The sequence below is a fragment of the Moschus berezovskii genome, chromosome 22 (genome assembly GCF_049115385.1).
Source record: "Moschus berezovskii isolate FMDL1 chromosome 22, NW_MosBer_1.0, whole genome shotgun sequence".
In the NCBI taxonomy this organism is placed as follows: Eukaryota; Metazoa; Chordata; class Mammalia; order Artiodactyla; family Moschidae; genus Moschus; species Moschus berezovskii.
Genome location: NC_142481.1, coordinates 55332840 through 55351240, shown reverse-complemented (window position 1 = coordinate 55351240; position 18401 = coordinate 55332840). Strand labels below are relative to the sequence as shown.

The window sequence follows — 18401 nt, the reverse complement described above, 5'->3', positions numbered from 1 at the left end:
GTGTTAATTTTTGATATATCTATCATGTTGTACTAGTACTGATTTATCTTGTAACTGGGAGTTTTTACCTTTTGACTGTCTTCCTTCAATTTGTCCTCCCCAACCCCACCAATTTCTCGTAACCACAAATCTGATCTCTTTTTCTGTAAGTTTCTTTGTTTGTCTTTGAAATAGAATTGACCCACAACATTATGTTTAGCTCCTGTTACAAAACTTCTTGATTTGGTATTTCTATACATTTCAAAAGGATCACCACGATAAGTCTAGTTACAATATGTCACCCCACAAAGAATCACATAATTATTGACTCAAACTGTATATTTCACACCTGTGACTCATTTATTTTGCAACTGAAAGTTTGTACTTAATCTCCCCCACCTATTTCTTTCCTCCCCTCCCACCCTTCCCCTCTGGCAAATGCCTATTTTTTCTGTATATCTGTGATTCTGTTTCTATTTTGTTAGGTGTATTCATTTGTTTGGGTTTTTATTTATTTATTTTAAATTCCACATATAAGTGAAATCATATAGTCTTTCTCTGGCATTTCAGTGAGCATAATACTATCTAGGTCCATCCATGTTGCTGCAAATAGGAAGATTTTGTTCTTTGTTTTTATAGCTGAATTATATTCCATTGTGTTTATGTGTGTATGCATGTGTGTGTGGGTGTGTATATGTGTGTGTTTATGTATATCATCTTCTTTACTCATTTTTTTATGGGCACTTGCATTGATTCCATATCTTGGCAATTGTAAATAATTCTGTAATGAACATTGCTGTCTGTGTGTATGCTCAGTCACTCAGTCTTGTCCAGCTCTTTGTGATCCTCTGGGCTGCAGCCTGCCAGACTCCTCTGTTCACGGGATTTTCCTGGGAAGAATACTGGAGTAGGTTGCTATTTCTTTCTTTGGAGGATCTTCCTGACCCAAGGATCAAACCTGCCTCTCCTGGGTCTCCTGCATTGCAGGCAGATTCTTTACCACTGAGCCACTGGGGAAGCTATGTATATGTATTTATAGCTGTTAAATCTTCTTGGATCGATTCCTTAATTATTACACAATGGCTTTTTTTGGCTCTTGTTGCAGTTTTGTTTTAGAGTTATTTTGTCTGATATAAGTATTGCTACTCCAGCTTTCTTTTCATTTCCATTTACATGAAATATCTTTTCCATTCCCTCGTTTTCAGTTTGTATGTGTCTTTGGATTTGAAGTGAGTCTCTTATAGGCAGCACATATATGGCTCTTGTTTTTGTATCCGTTTAACCACTCTATGTCTTTTAATTGAAGTATTTTGTTCATTTACATTTAAAATAATTGTTGATAGTTATGTACTTATTGCCATTTTGTTGTTTTGGGGCTGTTTTTGTAGTTCTTTTTTGTTCCTTTCTTCTTCGGTTCTCTCCCCTTGTTACTTGATGACTATTTTTAGTATTATATTTGGAGTCCTTTCTTTTTTCTGTGTCTGTATGTATCATAAATTTTTGGTTTGCAGTTACTGAGAGGTATGTATGTGTGTGTATATATATATATATATATGCAAACACACATATGTGTATATATATATATATATTTTTTTTTAAGTTGCTGATTTCCTAAGTTTAAATACATTTTAACAATCTTGCCTTTTTACCACTTCCCCCACATGTTTACTGTTTCTGACATAGTATATCACATCTTTTTGTTTTGTGTATTAATTAATTACTCAGAAATGCTTCAGGGTTCTGAAAGCCCTACACTCCCAGTTTTTGTTTTTTCTAAAAAGGGAAAGAAAATGCCTTCTTAAAACCACAGACCAGAGCAGGGAATTAGATTCTCATCATGGGTCTTATTAAAAAATGGTTTGGGTGATCTTAGAAGAGGAATCCACAGCTCCCAGGAATTAACACGGTTGACCAGTAAATAAATATGTCAGATTAAAAGTACTCTGCTGACTGGTGAAATGAATAAACATGTTGACTTTGGATTTCAGCAAAGGATTTGACAAGGTCACTTTTGATATCACTGTTGGCAAGATAAAGACGTCAGATGATTAATATCAACCTGAGAAAATGATTTCCAGTGGTACATCTCTCATAGCTATGTTGTAATTAGCTATTTAATGGTCTGTTTCCCAGACTAGAATTTAAACTCTATGAGAGCGTGAACCAAGTCATTTTCCCCCCATTCGCAGTACCTAGAACAGCATCCGGCACATAGTACGACCTCTATAAATATGTGATGAATGAATTAATGTTTTATTAAATGTCTTACTTTAACACTTAGATAAAGCTATGGAAGATAAATGTAGACATGTTCCCCATGACATGTTGCTGGGAGGCTAGCACAGTGGACCTGTTTTTAACAGGATTTCTACTTTTATATAAATAACATATCATATAAGGACAGGGAAAGCTGAGTCTTACCAGATGGTATAAAAAAAGAATCAGGAACTTTGCTTTCAGTAACAACAGACAAGGTAATTAGGATCAGCACTTTTGCTGAGAACTTATCCAGTAGACCTAGATAAAACAGAAAGCATATCTCCCCAAAGGCATAAAAATGCTGAAAGAAAACAAATGCCAACAGGAAATTCTACACCCAGTGAAAATATCCTTCAAAAAATGATGAAGACATTTTTAGAAAAACAAAAATTGAGAGATTTCCTCACTGGCCCCCACACTAAAGGAAATACCAAAGAAAAATCACCTTGGGATTAAGCGTGAAGATATGAGAAAGAGTGAAAAGTCACAAAAGGTAACAACTGTGTGGGAAAATTAGCTGAACATTTGACTTATAGGTGTCATATATGATTTGACATATCTAGGTAATACAAATTAATGACAACATTAGCATTCAAGTCAGGAAGGGGGGAACGGTGTTATGGTGCTCAAAGGTCCTGCATTGTGTAGATAGGGAGCCAAAATGCCTAGTCACGTTGACTTTAATAAGGGTCATAAGCAACTATTAAAAGAATCATAAAAAGTGTGCAACCGTCAGGGACTTCCCTGGTGGTCTGGTGGCTAAGATTTCATGCTCCCAATGCAGGAAGCATGAGTTCAGGCCCTGGTCAGTGAACTAGATCCCATGTGCCACAAATAAGGGTTTGCGTGCTGCATTGAGTTGGATGATGCAACTAAGATCTGGTGTGACCAAATAAATAAATCTATTTTTTGAAAGTATGTAAATGTGAATGTAATGAGGGGGGAGGGTGGAAGATGGGCTGAAAAATAATTAATTCAAAAGAAGTCGAAAAGTAGAAGAAAAGTAATATAGAATAGAAGGGACTAATAGAAGGTTAACAGTAAAATGATGGGTTTAAACTAAATGTATCAACACTCACATTTAACAAAATGAATTAAACTGTTTGATTAAGAGATAAAGATTATTATGGAGTTCTGTACTTCCACCCATTCTCCCCTGTGTCTTCCATTACTGCGGGGCATCTGTCACAGCTAATGAGCCAATACCGATACTTTAGTTGTTATTAACTAAAGTCTATACTTTTTACCTGATGTCCTTGTCCCGTTTCTGTTCCAGGACTCCATCCGAGATCCCACGTTACGTTTACTTGTCATGTCTCTGTAGGCTCCTCTAGCTGTGACTGTTTCTCAGCAGTTCCTTGTTTTTGATGACTTTGATGGCTTTGAAGAGTGTTGGCCAGGTGTTTTGCAGAATGTTCTGCAAGGATAATTGTGCCATTTTCATTACGTGACTTATCACCGGTCATGTTGACCTCAGTCACCTGGCTGAGATGGAGTTTGTTCATGTTTCTCCATGGCAGGTTCCTGCCTTAGTTTCCAGGCTGTGCATTTTGGAAGGAAGTCACTATGTGCAGCCCTCACTTCTTAGTGTGAGTTCTAGTCCACCTCCTTGAGTGGGGCTATCTATGTATATTAATTGGAAATTTTCTGCATAAGAGGTTTGTCTTTTCTCCATTTATTTACTTATTTAATCATTTATCTGTATCAGCATGGATCATGGATATTTACTTACATTTATATTTTGGACACCAAAATAATTTAAAAATGACAAAAAAGCTGCAAAAATTGGAATTTTGCTTAATAGCATACACAGTGGGAGTAAGCCACAGTACACTACTGTCAAAAGAGCAGATGAGTCTTTGGACATATAACTAAAGATATCACTTCAGGGATAGGGGAGGTGATCATCTTGCTCTATTATGTGCTGTTTGCACTGTACTAAAAATATGGTGACCTCTTCTGGACCTAACCTTTCAGAGGAGAAGTAAGTACTTGAGTTCCATTCTAGGAAAGGCCACGTTGCTAAGGATCCTTGAAACCTTATACAATAAATTTAGATCTGATCTATTTGAAATCAATGATTTCAACATTTTCACCCCACAATAGTTCAGTGGCAGAAAAAAAGACTCCATCCAGCACCACCATCAGCTTGTCTCTTCCCTCTCCCAAATGTGAACTAGAGAGCAGATATATAATATTTGCACAATTACAGCTAAACACTTAAAATGTTAGTTATCATCCAAAAGCTTGAAAAACACAACAAACCTTGTGCTACTCCAACACCACCCTGATGTCCATGTCCTGATGTCCACCCTGATGACCCATTATGACAGAGCCGCCATCTCCAGATCTCGACATTTGGGTCATGGTGACATCAACACAAGATAGTTCTCTACCGGATGAATTACGTTGTCATCACGCTGTTACATTAATTATAGCAACATTTCTTCAGTTATTGCAGCAACATGATTTTTTAAATGTTTGAATTCTTAAAGTTATGGCTGCTTCGGGCACTAAGTACCAGATAGATTATATTCTACTATACATGAGGGGCAATTGAGAGAACTGAGGACCATCCACTTGGAGAAAGTAAGACATTACAGTTCAGTTCAGTTTAGTCGCTCAGTTGTGTCTGACTCTTTGCGACCCCATGAATTGCAGCACGCCAGGCCTCCCTGTCCATCACCAACTACGGGAATTCACACAAACTCATGTCCATCGAGTCGGTGATTCCATCCAGCCATCTCATTCTCTGTCGTCCCCGTCTCCTCCTGCCCCTAATCCTTCCCAGCATCAGAGTCTTTTCCAGTGAGTCAACTCTTCGTATGACATGCCCAAAGTATTGGAGCTTCAGCTTCAGCATCAGTCCTTCCAATGAACACCCAGGATTGATCTCCTTTAGAATGGACTGGCTGGATCTCCTTGCAGTCCAAGGGGCTCTCAAGAGTCTTCTCCAACACCACAGTTCAAAAGCATCAATTCTTCGGCACTCAGCTTTCTTCACAGTCCAACTCACATCCATACATGACCGTGGAAAAACCATAGCCTTGACTAGACAGACCTTTGTTGGCAAAGCAATGTCTCTGCTTTTGAATATGCTGTCTAGGTTGGTCATAACTTTCCTTCCAAGGAATAAGTAAGTGTCTTTTAATTTCATGGCTGCAATCAGCATCCGCAGTGATTTTGGAGCCCCCCAAAATAAAGTCAGCCACTGTTTCCACTGTTTCCCCATCTATTTCCCATGAAGTAATGGGACCGGGTGCCATGATCTTAGTTTTCTGAATGTTGAGCTTTAAGCCAACATTTTCACTCTCTTCTCTCACTTTCATCAAGAGGCTTTAAGTTCCTCTTCACTTTCTGCCATAAGGGTGGTGTCATCTGCATATCTGAGGTTATTGATATTTCTCCCGGCAATCTTGATTCCAGTTTGTGCTTCTTCCAGCCCAGCGTTCCTCATGATGTACTCTGCATATAAGTTAAATAAGCAGGGTGACAATATATATCCTTGACGTACTCCTTTTCCTATTTGGAAGCAGTTGTTGTTCCTTGTCCAGTTCTAACTGTTGCTTCTTGACCTACATACAGATTTCTCAAGAGGCAGGTCAGGTGGTCTGGTATTCCCATCTCTTGATGTATTTTCCACAGTTTATTGTGATCCACACAGTCAAAGGCTTTGGCACAGTCAATGAAGCAGAAATAGATGTTTTTCTGGAACTCTCTTGCTTTCTCCATGATCCAGTGGATGTTGGCAGTTTGATCTCTGGTTCCTCTGCCTTTTCTAAAACCTGCTTGAACATCTGGAAGTTCACGGTTCATGTATTGCTGAAGCCTGGCTTGGAGAATTTTGAGCATGACTTTACCAGCGTGTGAGATGAGTGCAATTGTGCGGTAGTTTGAGCATTCTTTGGCATTGCCTTTCTTACAGTAGTCTTCAAATATCTGAATGAGATCAGGACTACTAAGTTGGCTTGTGTGACACTAAGTGAAACAGGATGGACAAGTGACATGATCAAGTCCAGTCCGGAGGAGATCTTTCTAATACTCTGAACTGTTCTGAACTCGAAAGGCAGCTACAGAGGCTTTTCAGTGCCTGTTATGAGAGGCATACTGGCAGTAGACAAGATGACCACTTGGTGGGGATGTTACAGAGAGAATCTATGTTTTACTTCAAATTTCCCTTTTAAACTCAAGAGCCATCGATTCTAAGAAAATATACATTCCATATTCTCAGCATTTCCCCCCTTCCCTGGGTTGAGAAATGGGGTAAGATATCTTGTCTTCAGAGTGTTAGTCACTCAGTTGTGTCCAAATCTTTGTGACCACATGGACTGTAGCCCACCAGATTCCTCTGTCCATGGGATTTTCCAGCAAGAATACTGGAGTGGGTTGCCATCTTCCCAACTCAGGGATCGAACCCAAGTTTTCCGCATTGCAGGCAGATTCTTTACTATCTGGGCCAGAAGGCACCTTCAAAAAGGGACCTCCGCTGGCAGAAGGAAGCAACACATTGGCTCACTGACACCATTAACAGGAATGACTTGATCCAATTGGCACCATCCCCCTGGAAAGCTAAGTGCAAGTTTGCCAGAAATGAGACATTGGTCAAGCAAAAATGGTCTCAGGGAAAGCTCTGGGATAGAATAATGGGGATGAATAGGAGACCCAGTTTGGCTTAGTCAGATGGAAGAAGTCCTCATTCAGAGGTAGAGCAGCCCCTCAGATGGACTAGGGCCCTGGAGTCCTCAATCCGAACAAGGACATCCAAAGATCAGGTGGGACTGAACTATTTTTCAACCAGGAGTTAAAAACCCTCCCTTTCCACCACCATCTACCCTCCTTCAGAGGAGGGGACTGAGTCTCAGGAAGGGCAGGTAATTGCCCAATGCTTCACAGCTAGTAAGTTGGCAGAGTTGCGGTTCAAACTCAGTCCTGTGAGTCTTTAAAGCTCACGTTTTCTTTGAAATAATACCATTTGCAGCAACATGGATGTTACTAGAGATTATCGTGCTAATTGAAGTAAGTCAGAGGAGAAAGACAAATATCATAGGATACTACTTATATGTGAATAACGAACCTATCTATGAAAGAGTAAACAGACTTATGGACAAGGAGAACAACTTGTGGTGGCCAAGAGGGAGACTGTTAGGGGAGGGATGGAGTGGGATGTTGGAGTTAGCCAGTATAAGGGCTTCCCCGGTGGCTCAGATGGTAAAGAATCTGCCTGCAATGCAGGAGACGTGGGTTTGATCCCTGGTTCGGGAAGATCCCCTGGAGAAGGGAATGGCTACCCATGCCAGTATTGTTGCCTGGAGCATTCCATTGACATAGGAGCCTGGTGGGCTATAGTCCATGGGGTTGCAAAGAGTCAGACACCACTGAGCGACTCACTTTCACCTTTATTATCTATAGGATGGATAAACTACAAGGTCCTACTATAGAGTGCAGAGAACTACATTCAATAACCTATGATAAGTCATAATGGAAAATAAAATTAAAATAAGAATGTGTATAGGACTTCGCTGGTGGGCCAGTGGTTAAGAGTCTGCCTGCCAGTGCCGGGGACATGGGTTGGATCCCTGGTCTAGGATGATTCCATGTGGCACATAGCAACTAAGCCTGCCTGCCACAACTACTGAGCTGAGGCACGTATAGCCCATGCTCTGCAGCAAGCGAAGCCACTGCAATGAGAAGCCTGCACACCACAGTGAAGAGGAGCCTCCCTTGCCACAGCTAGAGAAAGCCCTGGCCCCGCAAAGAAGACCCAGCACAGCCAAAATAATAATAATAATAAACAGTTAAAAATAATATAAAAAGTAATGTATCCATATGTATAACTGGATCACTTTGCTGTGCAGCAGAAAGTAACACAACATTGTACATCAACAACATGGCGTCCTCGTGGCTGGGAGGGCAGACAAGAAGGGCCAGTGCCCCAAGTGAGACCCCCATAATGGCTTTGTTGTCACCCCTCATGGTTCCACAGCACAATAGGTTTCACACCCAGTCTCCCCTCATTTTTTTTTTTTTTGTTTGTTTGTTTTAAGATTTTTTGATGTGGACCATTTTTTAAAAAGTCTCTATTGAATTTGTTACAATAGTGCTTCTGTTTTATGTTTTGGTTTTTTGGCTGCAAGGCACATGGGATCTTACCTCCCTGAGCAAGGATCGAACCTGCATCCTCTGCATTGGAAGGTGATGGTCCAGAAGGTGATTAACCACTGGACCACCAAGGAAGTCCAAGAACTATCCCTCCTTGGGTCTTGAGATAGTGCCAAGCCCAGGTGGCTCGGCCTCATCTCCCTTTACAGCTGAGCTGGCTGAGCCCAGTGGTTCATCTCAGGCTCATCTGAGGCCAGAAGACAGCTTCTCCAACACCTATCCAAAGCTCTACCTACCTGATGGGCTGCTAGGTACACTTCCTGCAAAGTCCTGCCTCCGCTCCATCATCCATCACTGGAGTCCTCTCCCCTGACCTCAGGCTTCCCTGGTGACTCAGTGGTAGAGTATCCACCTGCCCATGCAGGAGACATGGCTTCAATCCCTGGGTCTGGAAGATCCCCTGGAGAAGGAAATGGCAACCCATTCCAGTACTCTTGCCTGGAGAATCCCATGCACAGAGGAGCCTGGCCGGCTACAGTCCATGGGGTCACAAAAGAGTCAGATATGACTTAGCAACTAAACAACAACAACACAATCCCCCACCTCCTCCCCACCCTCAGCACGTGCTAACTTCAGCCAGGATTTGTGAGAAATCTGCACGCCACTAGGTGCTCTGTTTTCCTCCCCTGGTTCTTTCTCTCCTGTTGAGGAAATGCAAATTGCCAGCACTGATGAGGCTCCTTCTGGTGTGCCAGGCAGGATGTGCTTAGCACTTTACCTTAGTGTTTTTATGATTTTACAGCTGAGGAGATGAGGGTTTAGGGAAAAAGAATCACCCACCCAGGACAACCTAGCTATTAAGCTGCAGAGCTGAGACTGGATTTGAATAGAGCCAATCCGACTTCAGATTGAGGACTTTTCTTGTTTCTCCAGAGATGCCAACAGTCAGCTTTATCAGAATTCTGGGTCCCTCCCAGACAGGTGCCCAGTGCATGTGAGGCTGTAAACCCAAGTGGGGCGGTGACCTCTTGGGGCTGTCAGCATTGTCACCGCTCCCGAGTGCTGCCTTTTGAGAAAACTGAATCATGGCTGTGGGTCTTGACCCACAATTCTTAAGTAGCTTATCCTCTTCCAGCCTCAATTTTCCACACTGTAAAATGTGCATAGTAACATCCACCTTGAACTATTTCATGCTTCAAATGAGGCTAAAATAGAGAAGAGCTAGTACATAATATACTAATTGTCTTTAATTTTTTTCCCCCTAGGACAGTAGAGTGGTTAGACCATAAAACTCTGAAATAAGACTGCTCGTTTCCACTTCTGTGTGATCTTGGGCAAGTTGCTTAAGCTCTGTGTGCCTCAGTGTCCTCATCCGTAAAATTACTGCAGGGATAGAAGTTACTTCATGGAGATGTGTTCAGAGATGTGTTCAGAGAGGCTGTGCATACTGACTGTTGAGCGCTACTGCCTGGAGCAGAGTTTGGCAGAAAATAGGGTCTCAGCTGAACATGGCTCCTGGCACAAACAGGTATCTATCGGCCATTACTCATATGTTTATTATAGCGTTATCTCTCCCTGGCTTGGCTTTCCTCTGGTGAGACCAAAGCACTTCTCTTCTGCCAAGAATCTCTTCCTCTCTTTCTGCATTCTCTTTCCATCCAACCCTTCAGCCTGACTCCAGTGGGAGATGGCAGGAGTGCTGCAGATGTGGACGAAATCAGTGATCTGTTTCCCTTCCAGAGTTGATCTTCCAGAGTGGTTGCCTGGATTTACACACACACACACACACACACACACACACACACACACACACACCCCTGGGTCAGAAAAGAGCCTTGACCCACACACCACATGTACTGAAAGGAGAAGAGATCTCCTGCGAGCTAGAGGTTTCGTTATTCACTGTTCAGACAGTTTGAATTCTGTCAATTATTACCCAACTAGTTATCTCTCCAGAGGTGATTAAAAAAAAACAACGATGCGTGTGTTTGTTGTGGGTGAGTACACATCTGTGTCATGTGTGCAGTGGGCGTGGGGGGGAGTAATCAAATAGTCAGTGCTCTAGTATTTATATGAAACTGCAGCCTGATTTAAATTACCCACCAGGAAATATGTGGCTGTATGAGTATGCTTAATTCCTACTCATTCAAAGTGAGCTGGGGCTGTTTTCTCCCCCTCCCTTCTTGCCTCCCCGTTCATATAACCCAGGCTGCCTCCAGACTGCCTTTGCCCACTTGACTCACTGGCCGTGAGCACGGAAAGGTGCAGAGTCACCGAGAATGGGCACTTTCTTCTCTGAGCCAGGGTGGCTCTGCCTGACTGTCACCGCAGTGCTGGGAGGAACAATTCTTTGCAAACTCAAGACGAGCCCAGGGCAGGTGGGGAGAAAGGTGGTCTGCCTGGCGGGCCTCTGGGGAGGAGCTTGCCTGATCAGCCTGTCCCTCTTTTGGGGCTTGGTCCTCTTCTCCCTGTCGTATTTCGTCATGTATACTTACTTTTCTGGCCAAGAGTTGTTACCTGTGGATCAAAAGGCGGTGCTGATCACAGGTAAGTGGACAGCCCTGCTCAGGGCCGGAACTGGCCCGTGCTTTGCTTAGCAGGAGTTTTATTCAGATTAGGTTTAAAAAGGAAATACTTGGCATGGAGTAAATGCAAACACATCCCCAGTGTCTTTCACTGCAGCGATTTGATCTGTTTTCTTTAGAAGGTGCTCTTGATGAGGCTGGTGGTAAGAGGGACTTCAAAGGGAACATGTATCTAAGTCACGATTTTGTTAATTTCCCAGGATATGTACAAATAAGCCAAGGTGGTTTGTTTCATTGTAGCCAGGAAAGCCCTGTAGGTTTTTGTTTTTGTTTTTTTAAGGCTAAAACCAAATTTCGTTCTGAGATTAATGATTAGCTGTGTTTTAGACTTGGCTTCTTATTCCTGAGATGCACAAAAAAGCTGTCAAATTGAAGTTATCCTTGTACTTTGCTTCATTATTTAAATATCGAAGAAACTCACCCGGGCTGGAGTTGAGGTTTTCCCCAACTGCTGTCAAGAAAGTTGTGTCTCATTCAAACCTTTGTCTTCAGATCTGTCTTGGGACCACTAATGTTTCTTAATTGGATCAATTTGGCAAGGTGTCCAGAAGGCGGCTGGCTGCTGGTTGGCCGAGGTGCTAGCTTTTTTCCCTTCTCTTGTGTTGCTTTTTCCCCCTGCTGCAAGTGTGAGGCCAAACTAAATTGCTAGGTGTTGTAAAACTGGTTTGTTTGGTTGTGAAGTTCGAGCTTGGATAGGACTTTAATTAGGGTTACCTAGTGTTATCCTCACCCAGAAAGTCCAGCCACGGTGAGAACAGCAGCTGCAGAACCATTTGCTGGGAGGGAGGTCATTACCCCACTGTCCACCCCCTAGGTTGTGACCCACGGGAGTGAAGTGAAGGCAAACAGGCAGTGTGAATGGAACCAGATCAGGCGATTTCCCAAGTCGCCGAGAAAGGGACTAGAAAGTGACTTGTCTATCTTGCTCTTGACTTTTAACTCAATCATGAAATTCTGTCTTAAAATGAGACTCAAGTAGGCACTTGTTGGAGTTCTGAAGTGCTGCAGAAAACAAGCTTCTGCAGTGAAAAAAAAAAATCACCAAAACATTTAAAAGGTAGAAAATTCAGTTGATCCATGAGATGTTTATCTACGCTAATGTCTGGTGTTACCTGGAATCACGCATCTGGAGGACTTGGCTGGGTTTTCCACTGTTTAACTCAAATGTTCTAGGGCTGGCTGGGTGAAAAGCTGTAAGAACAGTATAAATTTTTCTGTTCAGTCTGTAGTAGCAAGTCCCCACAGTCCTCAGAGTAATTTCAATTCCAATTTATTTTTTGTACTTTTCCACTTGCATGAAAGAAGACAGAACAATGAAGCATGTTAAAAAAAATAATCATGATGCTGTTGTTGACACTAATGGCCATGATTTCCCGGAGGTCCAAATATTCCTGGGAAATGGATTTCAAGAAGCAGCACTTCTAAGACTTATAGATAAGAATACTAAAGCTTAGGATAAACAGAGGCAAACTTCAAGGTAACCGAGAAAGCAGTAATTGTCTCTTGCTTGTTTGTCTTGTCAGTGTTCTTTATGCTATGCTTTTGAAGACAGAGGCATGCAGAAACGCACCAAATACACACCCAGCTCAGCTCACATCAGCCATTGAAATGTCCTGACTTGTGTTCAGTGGCATGGAAAATGACTGATTCAATTAGGCAACTCAAACCCAGTGACTAATCCCTCAATGAAATGCGTAGCAAGTAGAAAGCTTAGGCTCCAGTTTCATCCACCTCATTAGAACTGATTCAAATGTATTCTTTTTAATTGCTGAGTAATACTCCATTGTGTATATGTACCACAGCTTTCTGGAGCCTATTATACAGAGTGAAGTAAGCCAGAAAGAAAAACACCAATACAGTATACTAATGCATATATATGGAATTTAGAAAAATGATAACGATAACCCTGTATACAAGACAGCAAAAGAGACACAGATGTATAAAACAGTCTTTTGGACTCTGTGGGAGAGGGCGAGGGTGGGATGACTTGGGAGAATGGCATTGAAACATGTATATTACCATATGTGAAATGAATCACCAGTCCAGGTTTGATGCATGATATAGGAAGCTCGGGGCTGGTGCACTGGGACGACCCAGAGGGATGACATGGGGAGGGAGGTGGGAGGGGGGTTCAAAATGGGGAACACATGTACACCCGGGGTGGATTCATGTCAATGTATGGCAAAGCCAATACAATATTGTAAAGTAATTAGCCTCCAATTAAAATAAATAAATTAAAAAATAAAAATAAACAAAAATAGAAAGCTTAGGCTTAAGAAAGAAGGACATACCTTAAGGTTGACTGAATTGTGCCTTTCAAGCCACTTTCATGAGGAATGCCACAGATTCCACATAATTCTAGAGAAGTTCTTGAGACCTTTGTCTAACTAGGGGAATTTTAAATGAATTTAGTTACTTAGACCCTTGTTGTTCAGTCGCCCAGTCGTGTCCAACTCTTAACAACCCCATGGACTGCAGCACACCAGGCCTCCTTGTCCCTCACCATCTCCCAAAATTTGCCCAAGTTCATGTCCATTGCATCAGCGATGCCATCCAGCCATCTCATTCTCAGATACCCTTTTCTCCTTCTTTCCTCAATCTTTCCCAGCATCAGGAACTTTTCCATGAGTCAGCTCTTCACATGAGGTGGCCAAAGTATTGGAGTTTCAGCTTCAGCATCAGTCCTTCCAATGAACAGCCAGGACTGATCTCCTTTAGAGTGGACTGGTTGGATCTCCTTGCAGTCCAAGGGACTCTCAAGAGTCTTCTCCAGCACCACAGTTCAAAAGCATCAATTCTTCGGCGATCAGCTTTCTTTATAGGCAACCCTTACATCCATACATGACCACTGGAAAAACCATAGCCTTGACTAGATGGACCTCTGTTGGCCAATTAATGTCTCTGCTTTGTAATATGCTGTCTAGGTTGGTCATAACTTTCCTTCCAAGGAGTAAGCATCTTTTAATTTCAAGGCTGCAGTCACCATCTGCAGTGATTTTGGAGCAAAAAAAAAGAAAGTCAGCCACTGTTTCCACTGTTTCCCCATCTATTTGCCATGAAGTGATGGGACTGGATGTCACGATCTTAGTTTTCTGAATGTTGAGCTTTAAGCCAACTTTTTCACTCTCCTCTTTCACTTTCATCATGAGACCTTTAGTTCTTCTTCGCTTTCTGCCATAAGGGTGGTGTCATCTGCATATCTGAGGTTATTGATATTTCTCCCGGCAATCTTGATTCCAGCTTGTGCTTCATCCAGCCCAGCGTTCCTCTTGATGTACTCTGCATATAAGTTAAATAAGCAGGGTGACACTATACAGCCTTGACATACTCCTTTTCCTATTTGGAACCAGTCTGTTGTTCCATGTCCAGTTCTAACTGTTGCTTCTTGACCTGCATACAGATTTCTCAAGAGGCAGGTCAGGTGGTCTGGTATTCCCATCTCTTTCAGAATTTTCCACAGTTTATTGTGATCCACACAGTCAAAGGCTTTGGCATAGTCAATAAAACAGAAGTAGATGTTTTTCTGGAACTCTCTTGCTTTTTCGATGATCCAGTGGATGTTGGCAATTTGATCTCTGGTTCCTCTGCCTTTTCTAAAACCAGCTTGAACATCTGGAAGTTTATGGTTCATGTATTCTTGAAGCCTGGCTTGGAGAATTTTGAATATTACTTTGCTAGTGTGTGAGATGAGTGCAATTGTGCAGTAGTTTGAGCATTCTTTGGCATTGCCTTTCTTTGGGAGTGGAATGAAGACTGACCTTTTCCAGTCCTGTGGCCACTGCTGAGTTTTCCAAATTTTCTGGCATATTGAGAGCAGCACTTTCACAGCATCATCTTTTAGGATTTGAAATAGCTCAATTGGAATTCGATCACCTCCACTAGCTTTGTTCGTAGTGGTGCTTCCTAAGACCCACTTGACTTCGCATTCCAGGATGCCTGGCTCTAGGTGAGTGATCACACCATTGTGATTATCTGGGTTGTAAAGATCTTTTTTGTATAGTTCTTATGTGTATCTCGCCACCTCTTCTTAATATCTTCTGCTTCTGTTAGGTCCCTACCATTACTGTCCTTTATCGAGCCCATTTTGCATGAAATGTTCCCTTGGTATCTCTAATTTTCTTAAAGAGATCTTTAGTCTTTCCCATTCTATTGTTTTGCTCTATTTCTTTGCACTGATCACTGAGGAAGGCTCTCTTATCTCTCCTTGCTATTTTTTGGAATTCTGCATTCAAATGTATATATCTTTCCTTTTCTCCTTTGCTTTTGGCTTCTCTTCTTTTCACAGCTATTTGCAAGGCTTCCTCAGACAGCCATTTTGCTTTTTGCATTTCTTTTCCATGGAGATGGTCATGCTCCCTGTCTCCTGTACAATGTCACGAATCTCAGTCCATAGTTCATCAGGCACTCTGTCTATCAGATCTAGTCCCTTAAATCTATTTCTCACTTCCACTGTATAATCTTTAGGGATTTGATTTAGGTCATACCTGAATGGTCTAGTGGTTTTCCCTACTTTCTTCAGTTTAAGTCTGTATTTGGAAATAAGGAGTTCATGATCTGAGCCACAGTCAACTCCTGGTCTTGTTTTTGCTGACTGTATAGAGCTTCTCCATCTTTGACTGCAAAGAATATAATTAACCTGATTTCGGTGTTGACCATCTGGTGATGACCATGTGTAGAGTCTTTTTCCTGTGTTGTTAGAAGAAGGTGTTTGCTATGACCAGTGCATTCTCTTGGCAGAACTCTATTAGCCTCTGCCCTGCTTCATTCCGTGCTCCAAGGCCAAATTTGCCTGTTACTCCAGGTGTTTCTTACTTCCTATTTTGCATTCCAGTCCCCTATAATGAAAAGGACATCTTTTTGGGTGTTTATTCTAGAAGATCTTGTAGGTCTTGATAGAACCGTTCAACTTCAGCTTCTTCAGCAATACTGGTTGGGACATAGACTTGGATTACCGTGCTATTGAATGGTTTGCCTTGGACAGAGGTCATTCTGTTGTTTTTGAGACTGCATCCAAGTACTGCATTTCAGACTCTTGTTGACTATGATGGCTACTCCATTTCTTCTAAGGGATTCCTGCCCACAGTAGTACATATAATGGTCATCTGAGTTAAATTCACCCATTCCAGTCTGTTTTAGTTCACTGATTCCTAAAATGTCGACGTTCACTCTTATCATCTCTTGTTTGATCGCGTGCAATTTGCCTTGTTTTATGGACCTTACATTCCAGGTTCCTATGCAATATTGCTCTTTACAGCACTGGACCTTGCTTCCATCACCAGTCACATCCATAACTGGGTGTTGTTTTTGTTTTGGCTCCATCTATTAATTCTTTCTCTAGTTATTTCTCCACTGATCTCCAGTAGCATATTGGGCCCCTACCAACCTGGGGAGTTCATCTTTCAGTTTCCTATCTTTTTGCCTTTTCAAACTCTTCATGGGGTTCTCAAGGCAAGAATACTGAAGTGGTTTGCCATTCCCTACTCCAGTGGGCCACATTTTGTCAGAACTCTCCACCATGACCCGTCTGCCTTGGGTGGCCCTACAAGGCATGGCTCATAGTTTCATTGAGTTAGACAAGGCTGTGGTCCATGTGATCAGGTTGGTTAGTTTTCTGTGATGGTGGTTTTCGGTCTGTCTTCCCTCTGATTGAGAAGGATAAGAGGCTTATGGAAGCTTCCTGATGGGATAGGCTGACTGAGGGGGATTCTGGGTCTTGTTCTGATGGGCGTGACCATGCCCAGTAAATCTTTAATCCAATCTTCTGTTGATGGGTGGAGGTGTGTTCCCTCCCTGATAAACTATGGTGGAGGTAATGAAGATAATGGCCTCCCTCAAAAGATCCCAGGCATGTGATGCTACACTCAGTACCCCCTACCCTGCAGCAGGCCACTGCCTATCCATGCCTCCCCTGGAGACTCCCGGCCACCCGCAGGCAAGTCTACTGTGGGGTCACTGTTCCTTTCTTCTGGGTCCTGGTGCACAAGGTTCTGTTGTGCCTTCCAAGAGTCACAGTCCTGTGTAAGTTCTGGCAGCTCTATAGCGGGGTTAATGGCAACCTCTTCCAAGAGGAGTTATGCCATACCCACACCCAGAGCCCCTGTCCCTGCGGAAGACCACTGCTGACCCGTACCTCCACAGGAGACACTCAGACACAGTTCTGTCTCAGTCTCTGTGGGGTCCCTGCGTCCTGATGCGCACAAGGTTTGTTTGAGCATTCTGAGCGTCTCTGGCGGGGACGGCGTTTGATTCTAAACGCAAATCCGCCCCTCCTACCATCTTGCTAGGGCTTCTCCTTTGCCCTTGGACATGGGATATCTCTTCACAGCCGCTCCAACGTGTACCATCTTACTCGGGTTTTTCTGACCTTGGACGTGCAGTATCTCCACTCGGCTGCTCCAGTGCAGCGCAGCCGCCACTAGCATTTAGGACTTCTTCTAAATGCACTTTCTGCCATTAGAGAGGTATCATCCTCATAAATGGAGCTGTTGATGCTTGTCCCACCGATGTTGATTCCAGCTTGTAACTCATCTAGCCTGGCATTTCTCCTGATGTGCTCAGCATATAGATTAAACAAACAGGGTAACAGCAGACAGCCCTGTCGCATTCCTTTCTCAGTCTTGAACCAATCAGTTGTTTCATACAGGGTTCTAACTGTTACTTCTTGACCCACATACAGGTTTCTCAGGAGACAGGTGAGATGGTCTGGTATTCCCATCTCTTTGAGAGTTTTCCACAGTTTATTATGATCCACACAATAGAAGGCTTTGGCATGGTTGATGAAACAGAGGTAGATGTTTTTCTGGAATGCCCTAACTTTCTCTATGATCTGGCGAATGTTGGCAATTTGATCTCTGGTTCCTTTTCCTTTTCTAAACCCAGCTTGGACATCTCAAAGTCCTTGGTTTGCATAATGCTGAAGCCTAGTATGCAAGAAATTAAGCATGACCTTATTTCATGGGAGATGAATGCAATTGTCTGATGGTTAGAACATTCTTTAAGTACTACCCTTCTTGGGAACTGGGATGAGAATCGACCTTTTCCAGTCCTGTGGCCACTGTTGGGTCTTCCAGATTTGCAGACATATTGACTGCAACACTTTGATGGCATCATCCTTTAGGGTTTTGAATAGTTTTACTGGAATTCTGTCACATCCACTAGCTTTATTACCAGCAGTGCTTCCTAAGGCCCACTTGACTTCACTGTCTAGAATGTCTGGCTGTGGGTGACTGCACCATCATAGTAATCCAGTTCATAACTCACTGAAGAATAAGTCATCATGACTTGGAACGGCTTATATTGTAAATCAGGACACATTTTAGGGTTGGGGGGTACATAGAGAAACGTGGCAGTGTACCTCAAAACCATAAATGCTATTCTTTTACCTGATAATTCAAGATTTGGACATTTCTCTTAAAGAAATAATCTGAAATGTGAGAAAAAGGGTAGATGCAAACCAGACTGGTACATTTACAAAGTTAT

The 18401-nt window shown here is 42.5% G+C and overlaps 1 protein-coding gene across 1 annotated transcript in view; it reads left to right on the top strand.

The window, feature by feature from the left end:
- The first annotated feature begins 10443 nt into the window (after positions 1–10443).
- Positions 10444–18401, top strand: part of HSD17B2 (hydroxysteroid 17-beta dehydrogenase 2) — an 88233-nt gene continuing 80275 nt past the window's right edge. Inside the window, exon 1 of the mRNA XM_055413058.2 lies at positions 10444–10884. Coding sequence (XP_055269033.2) covers positions 10617–10884 — 268 coding nt within the window. The 5' untranslated portion in view covers positions 10444–10616. The remainder of the gene's footprint in view (positions 10885–18401) is intronic.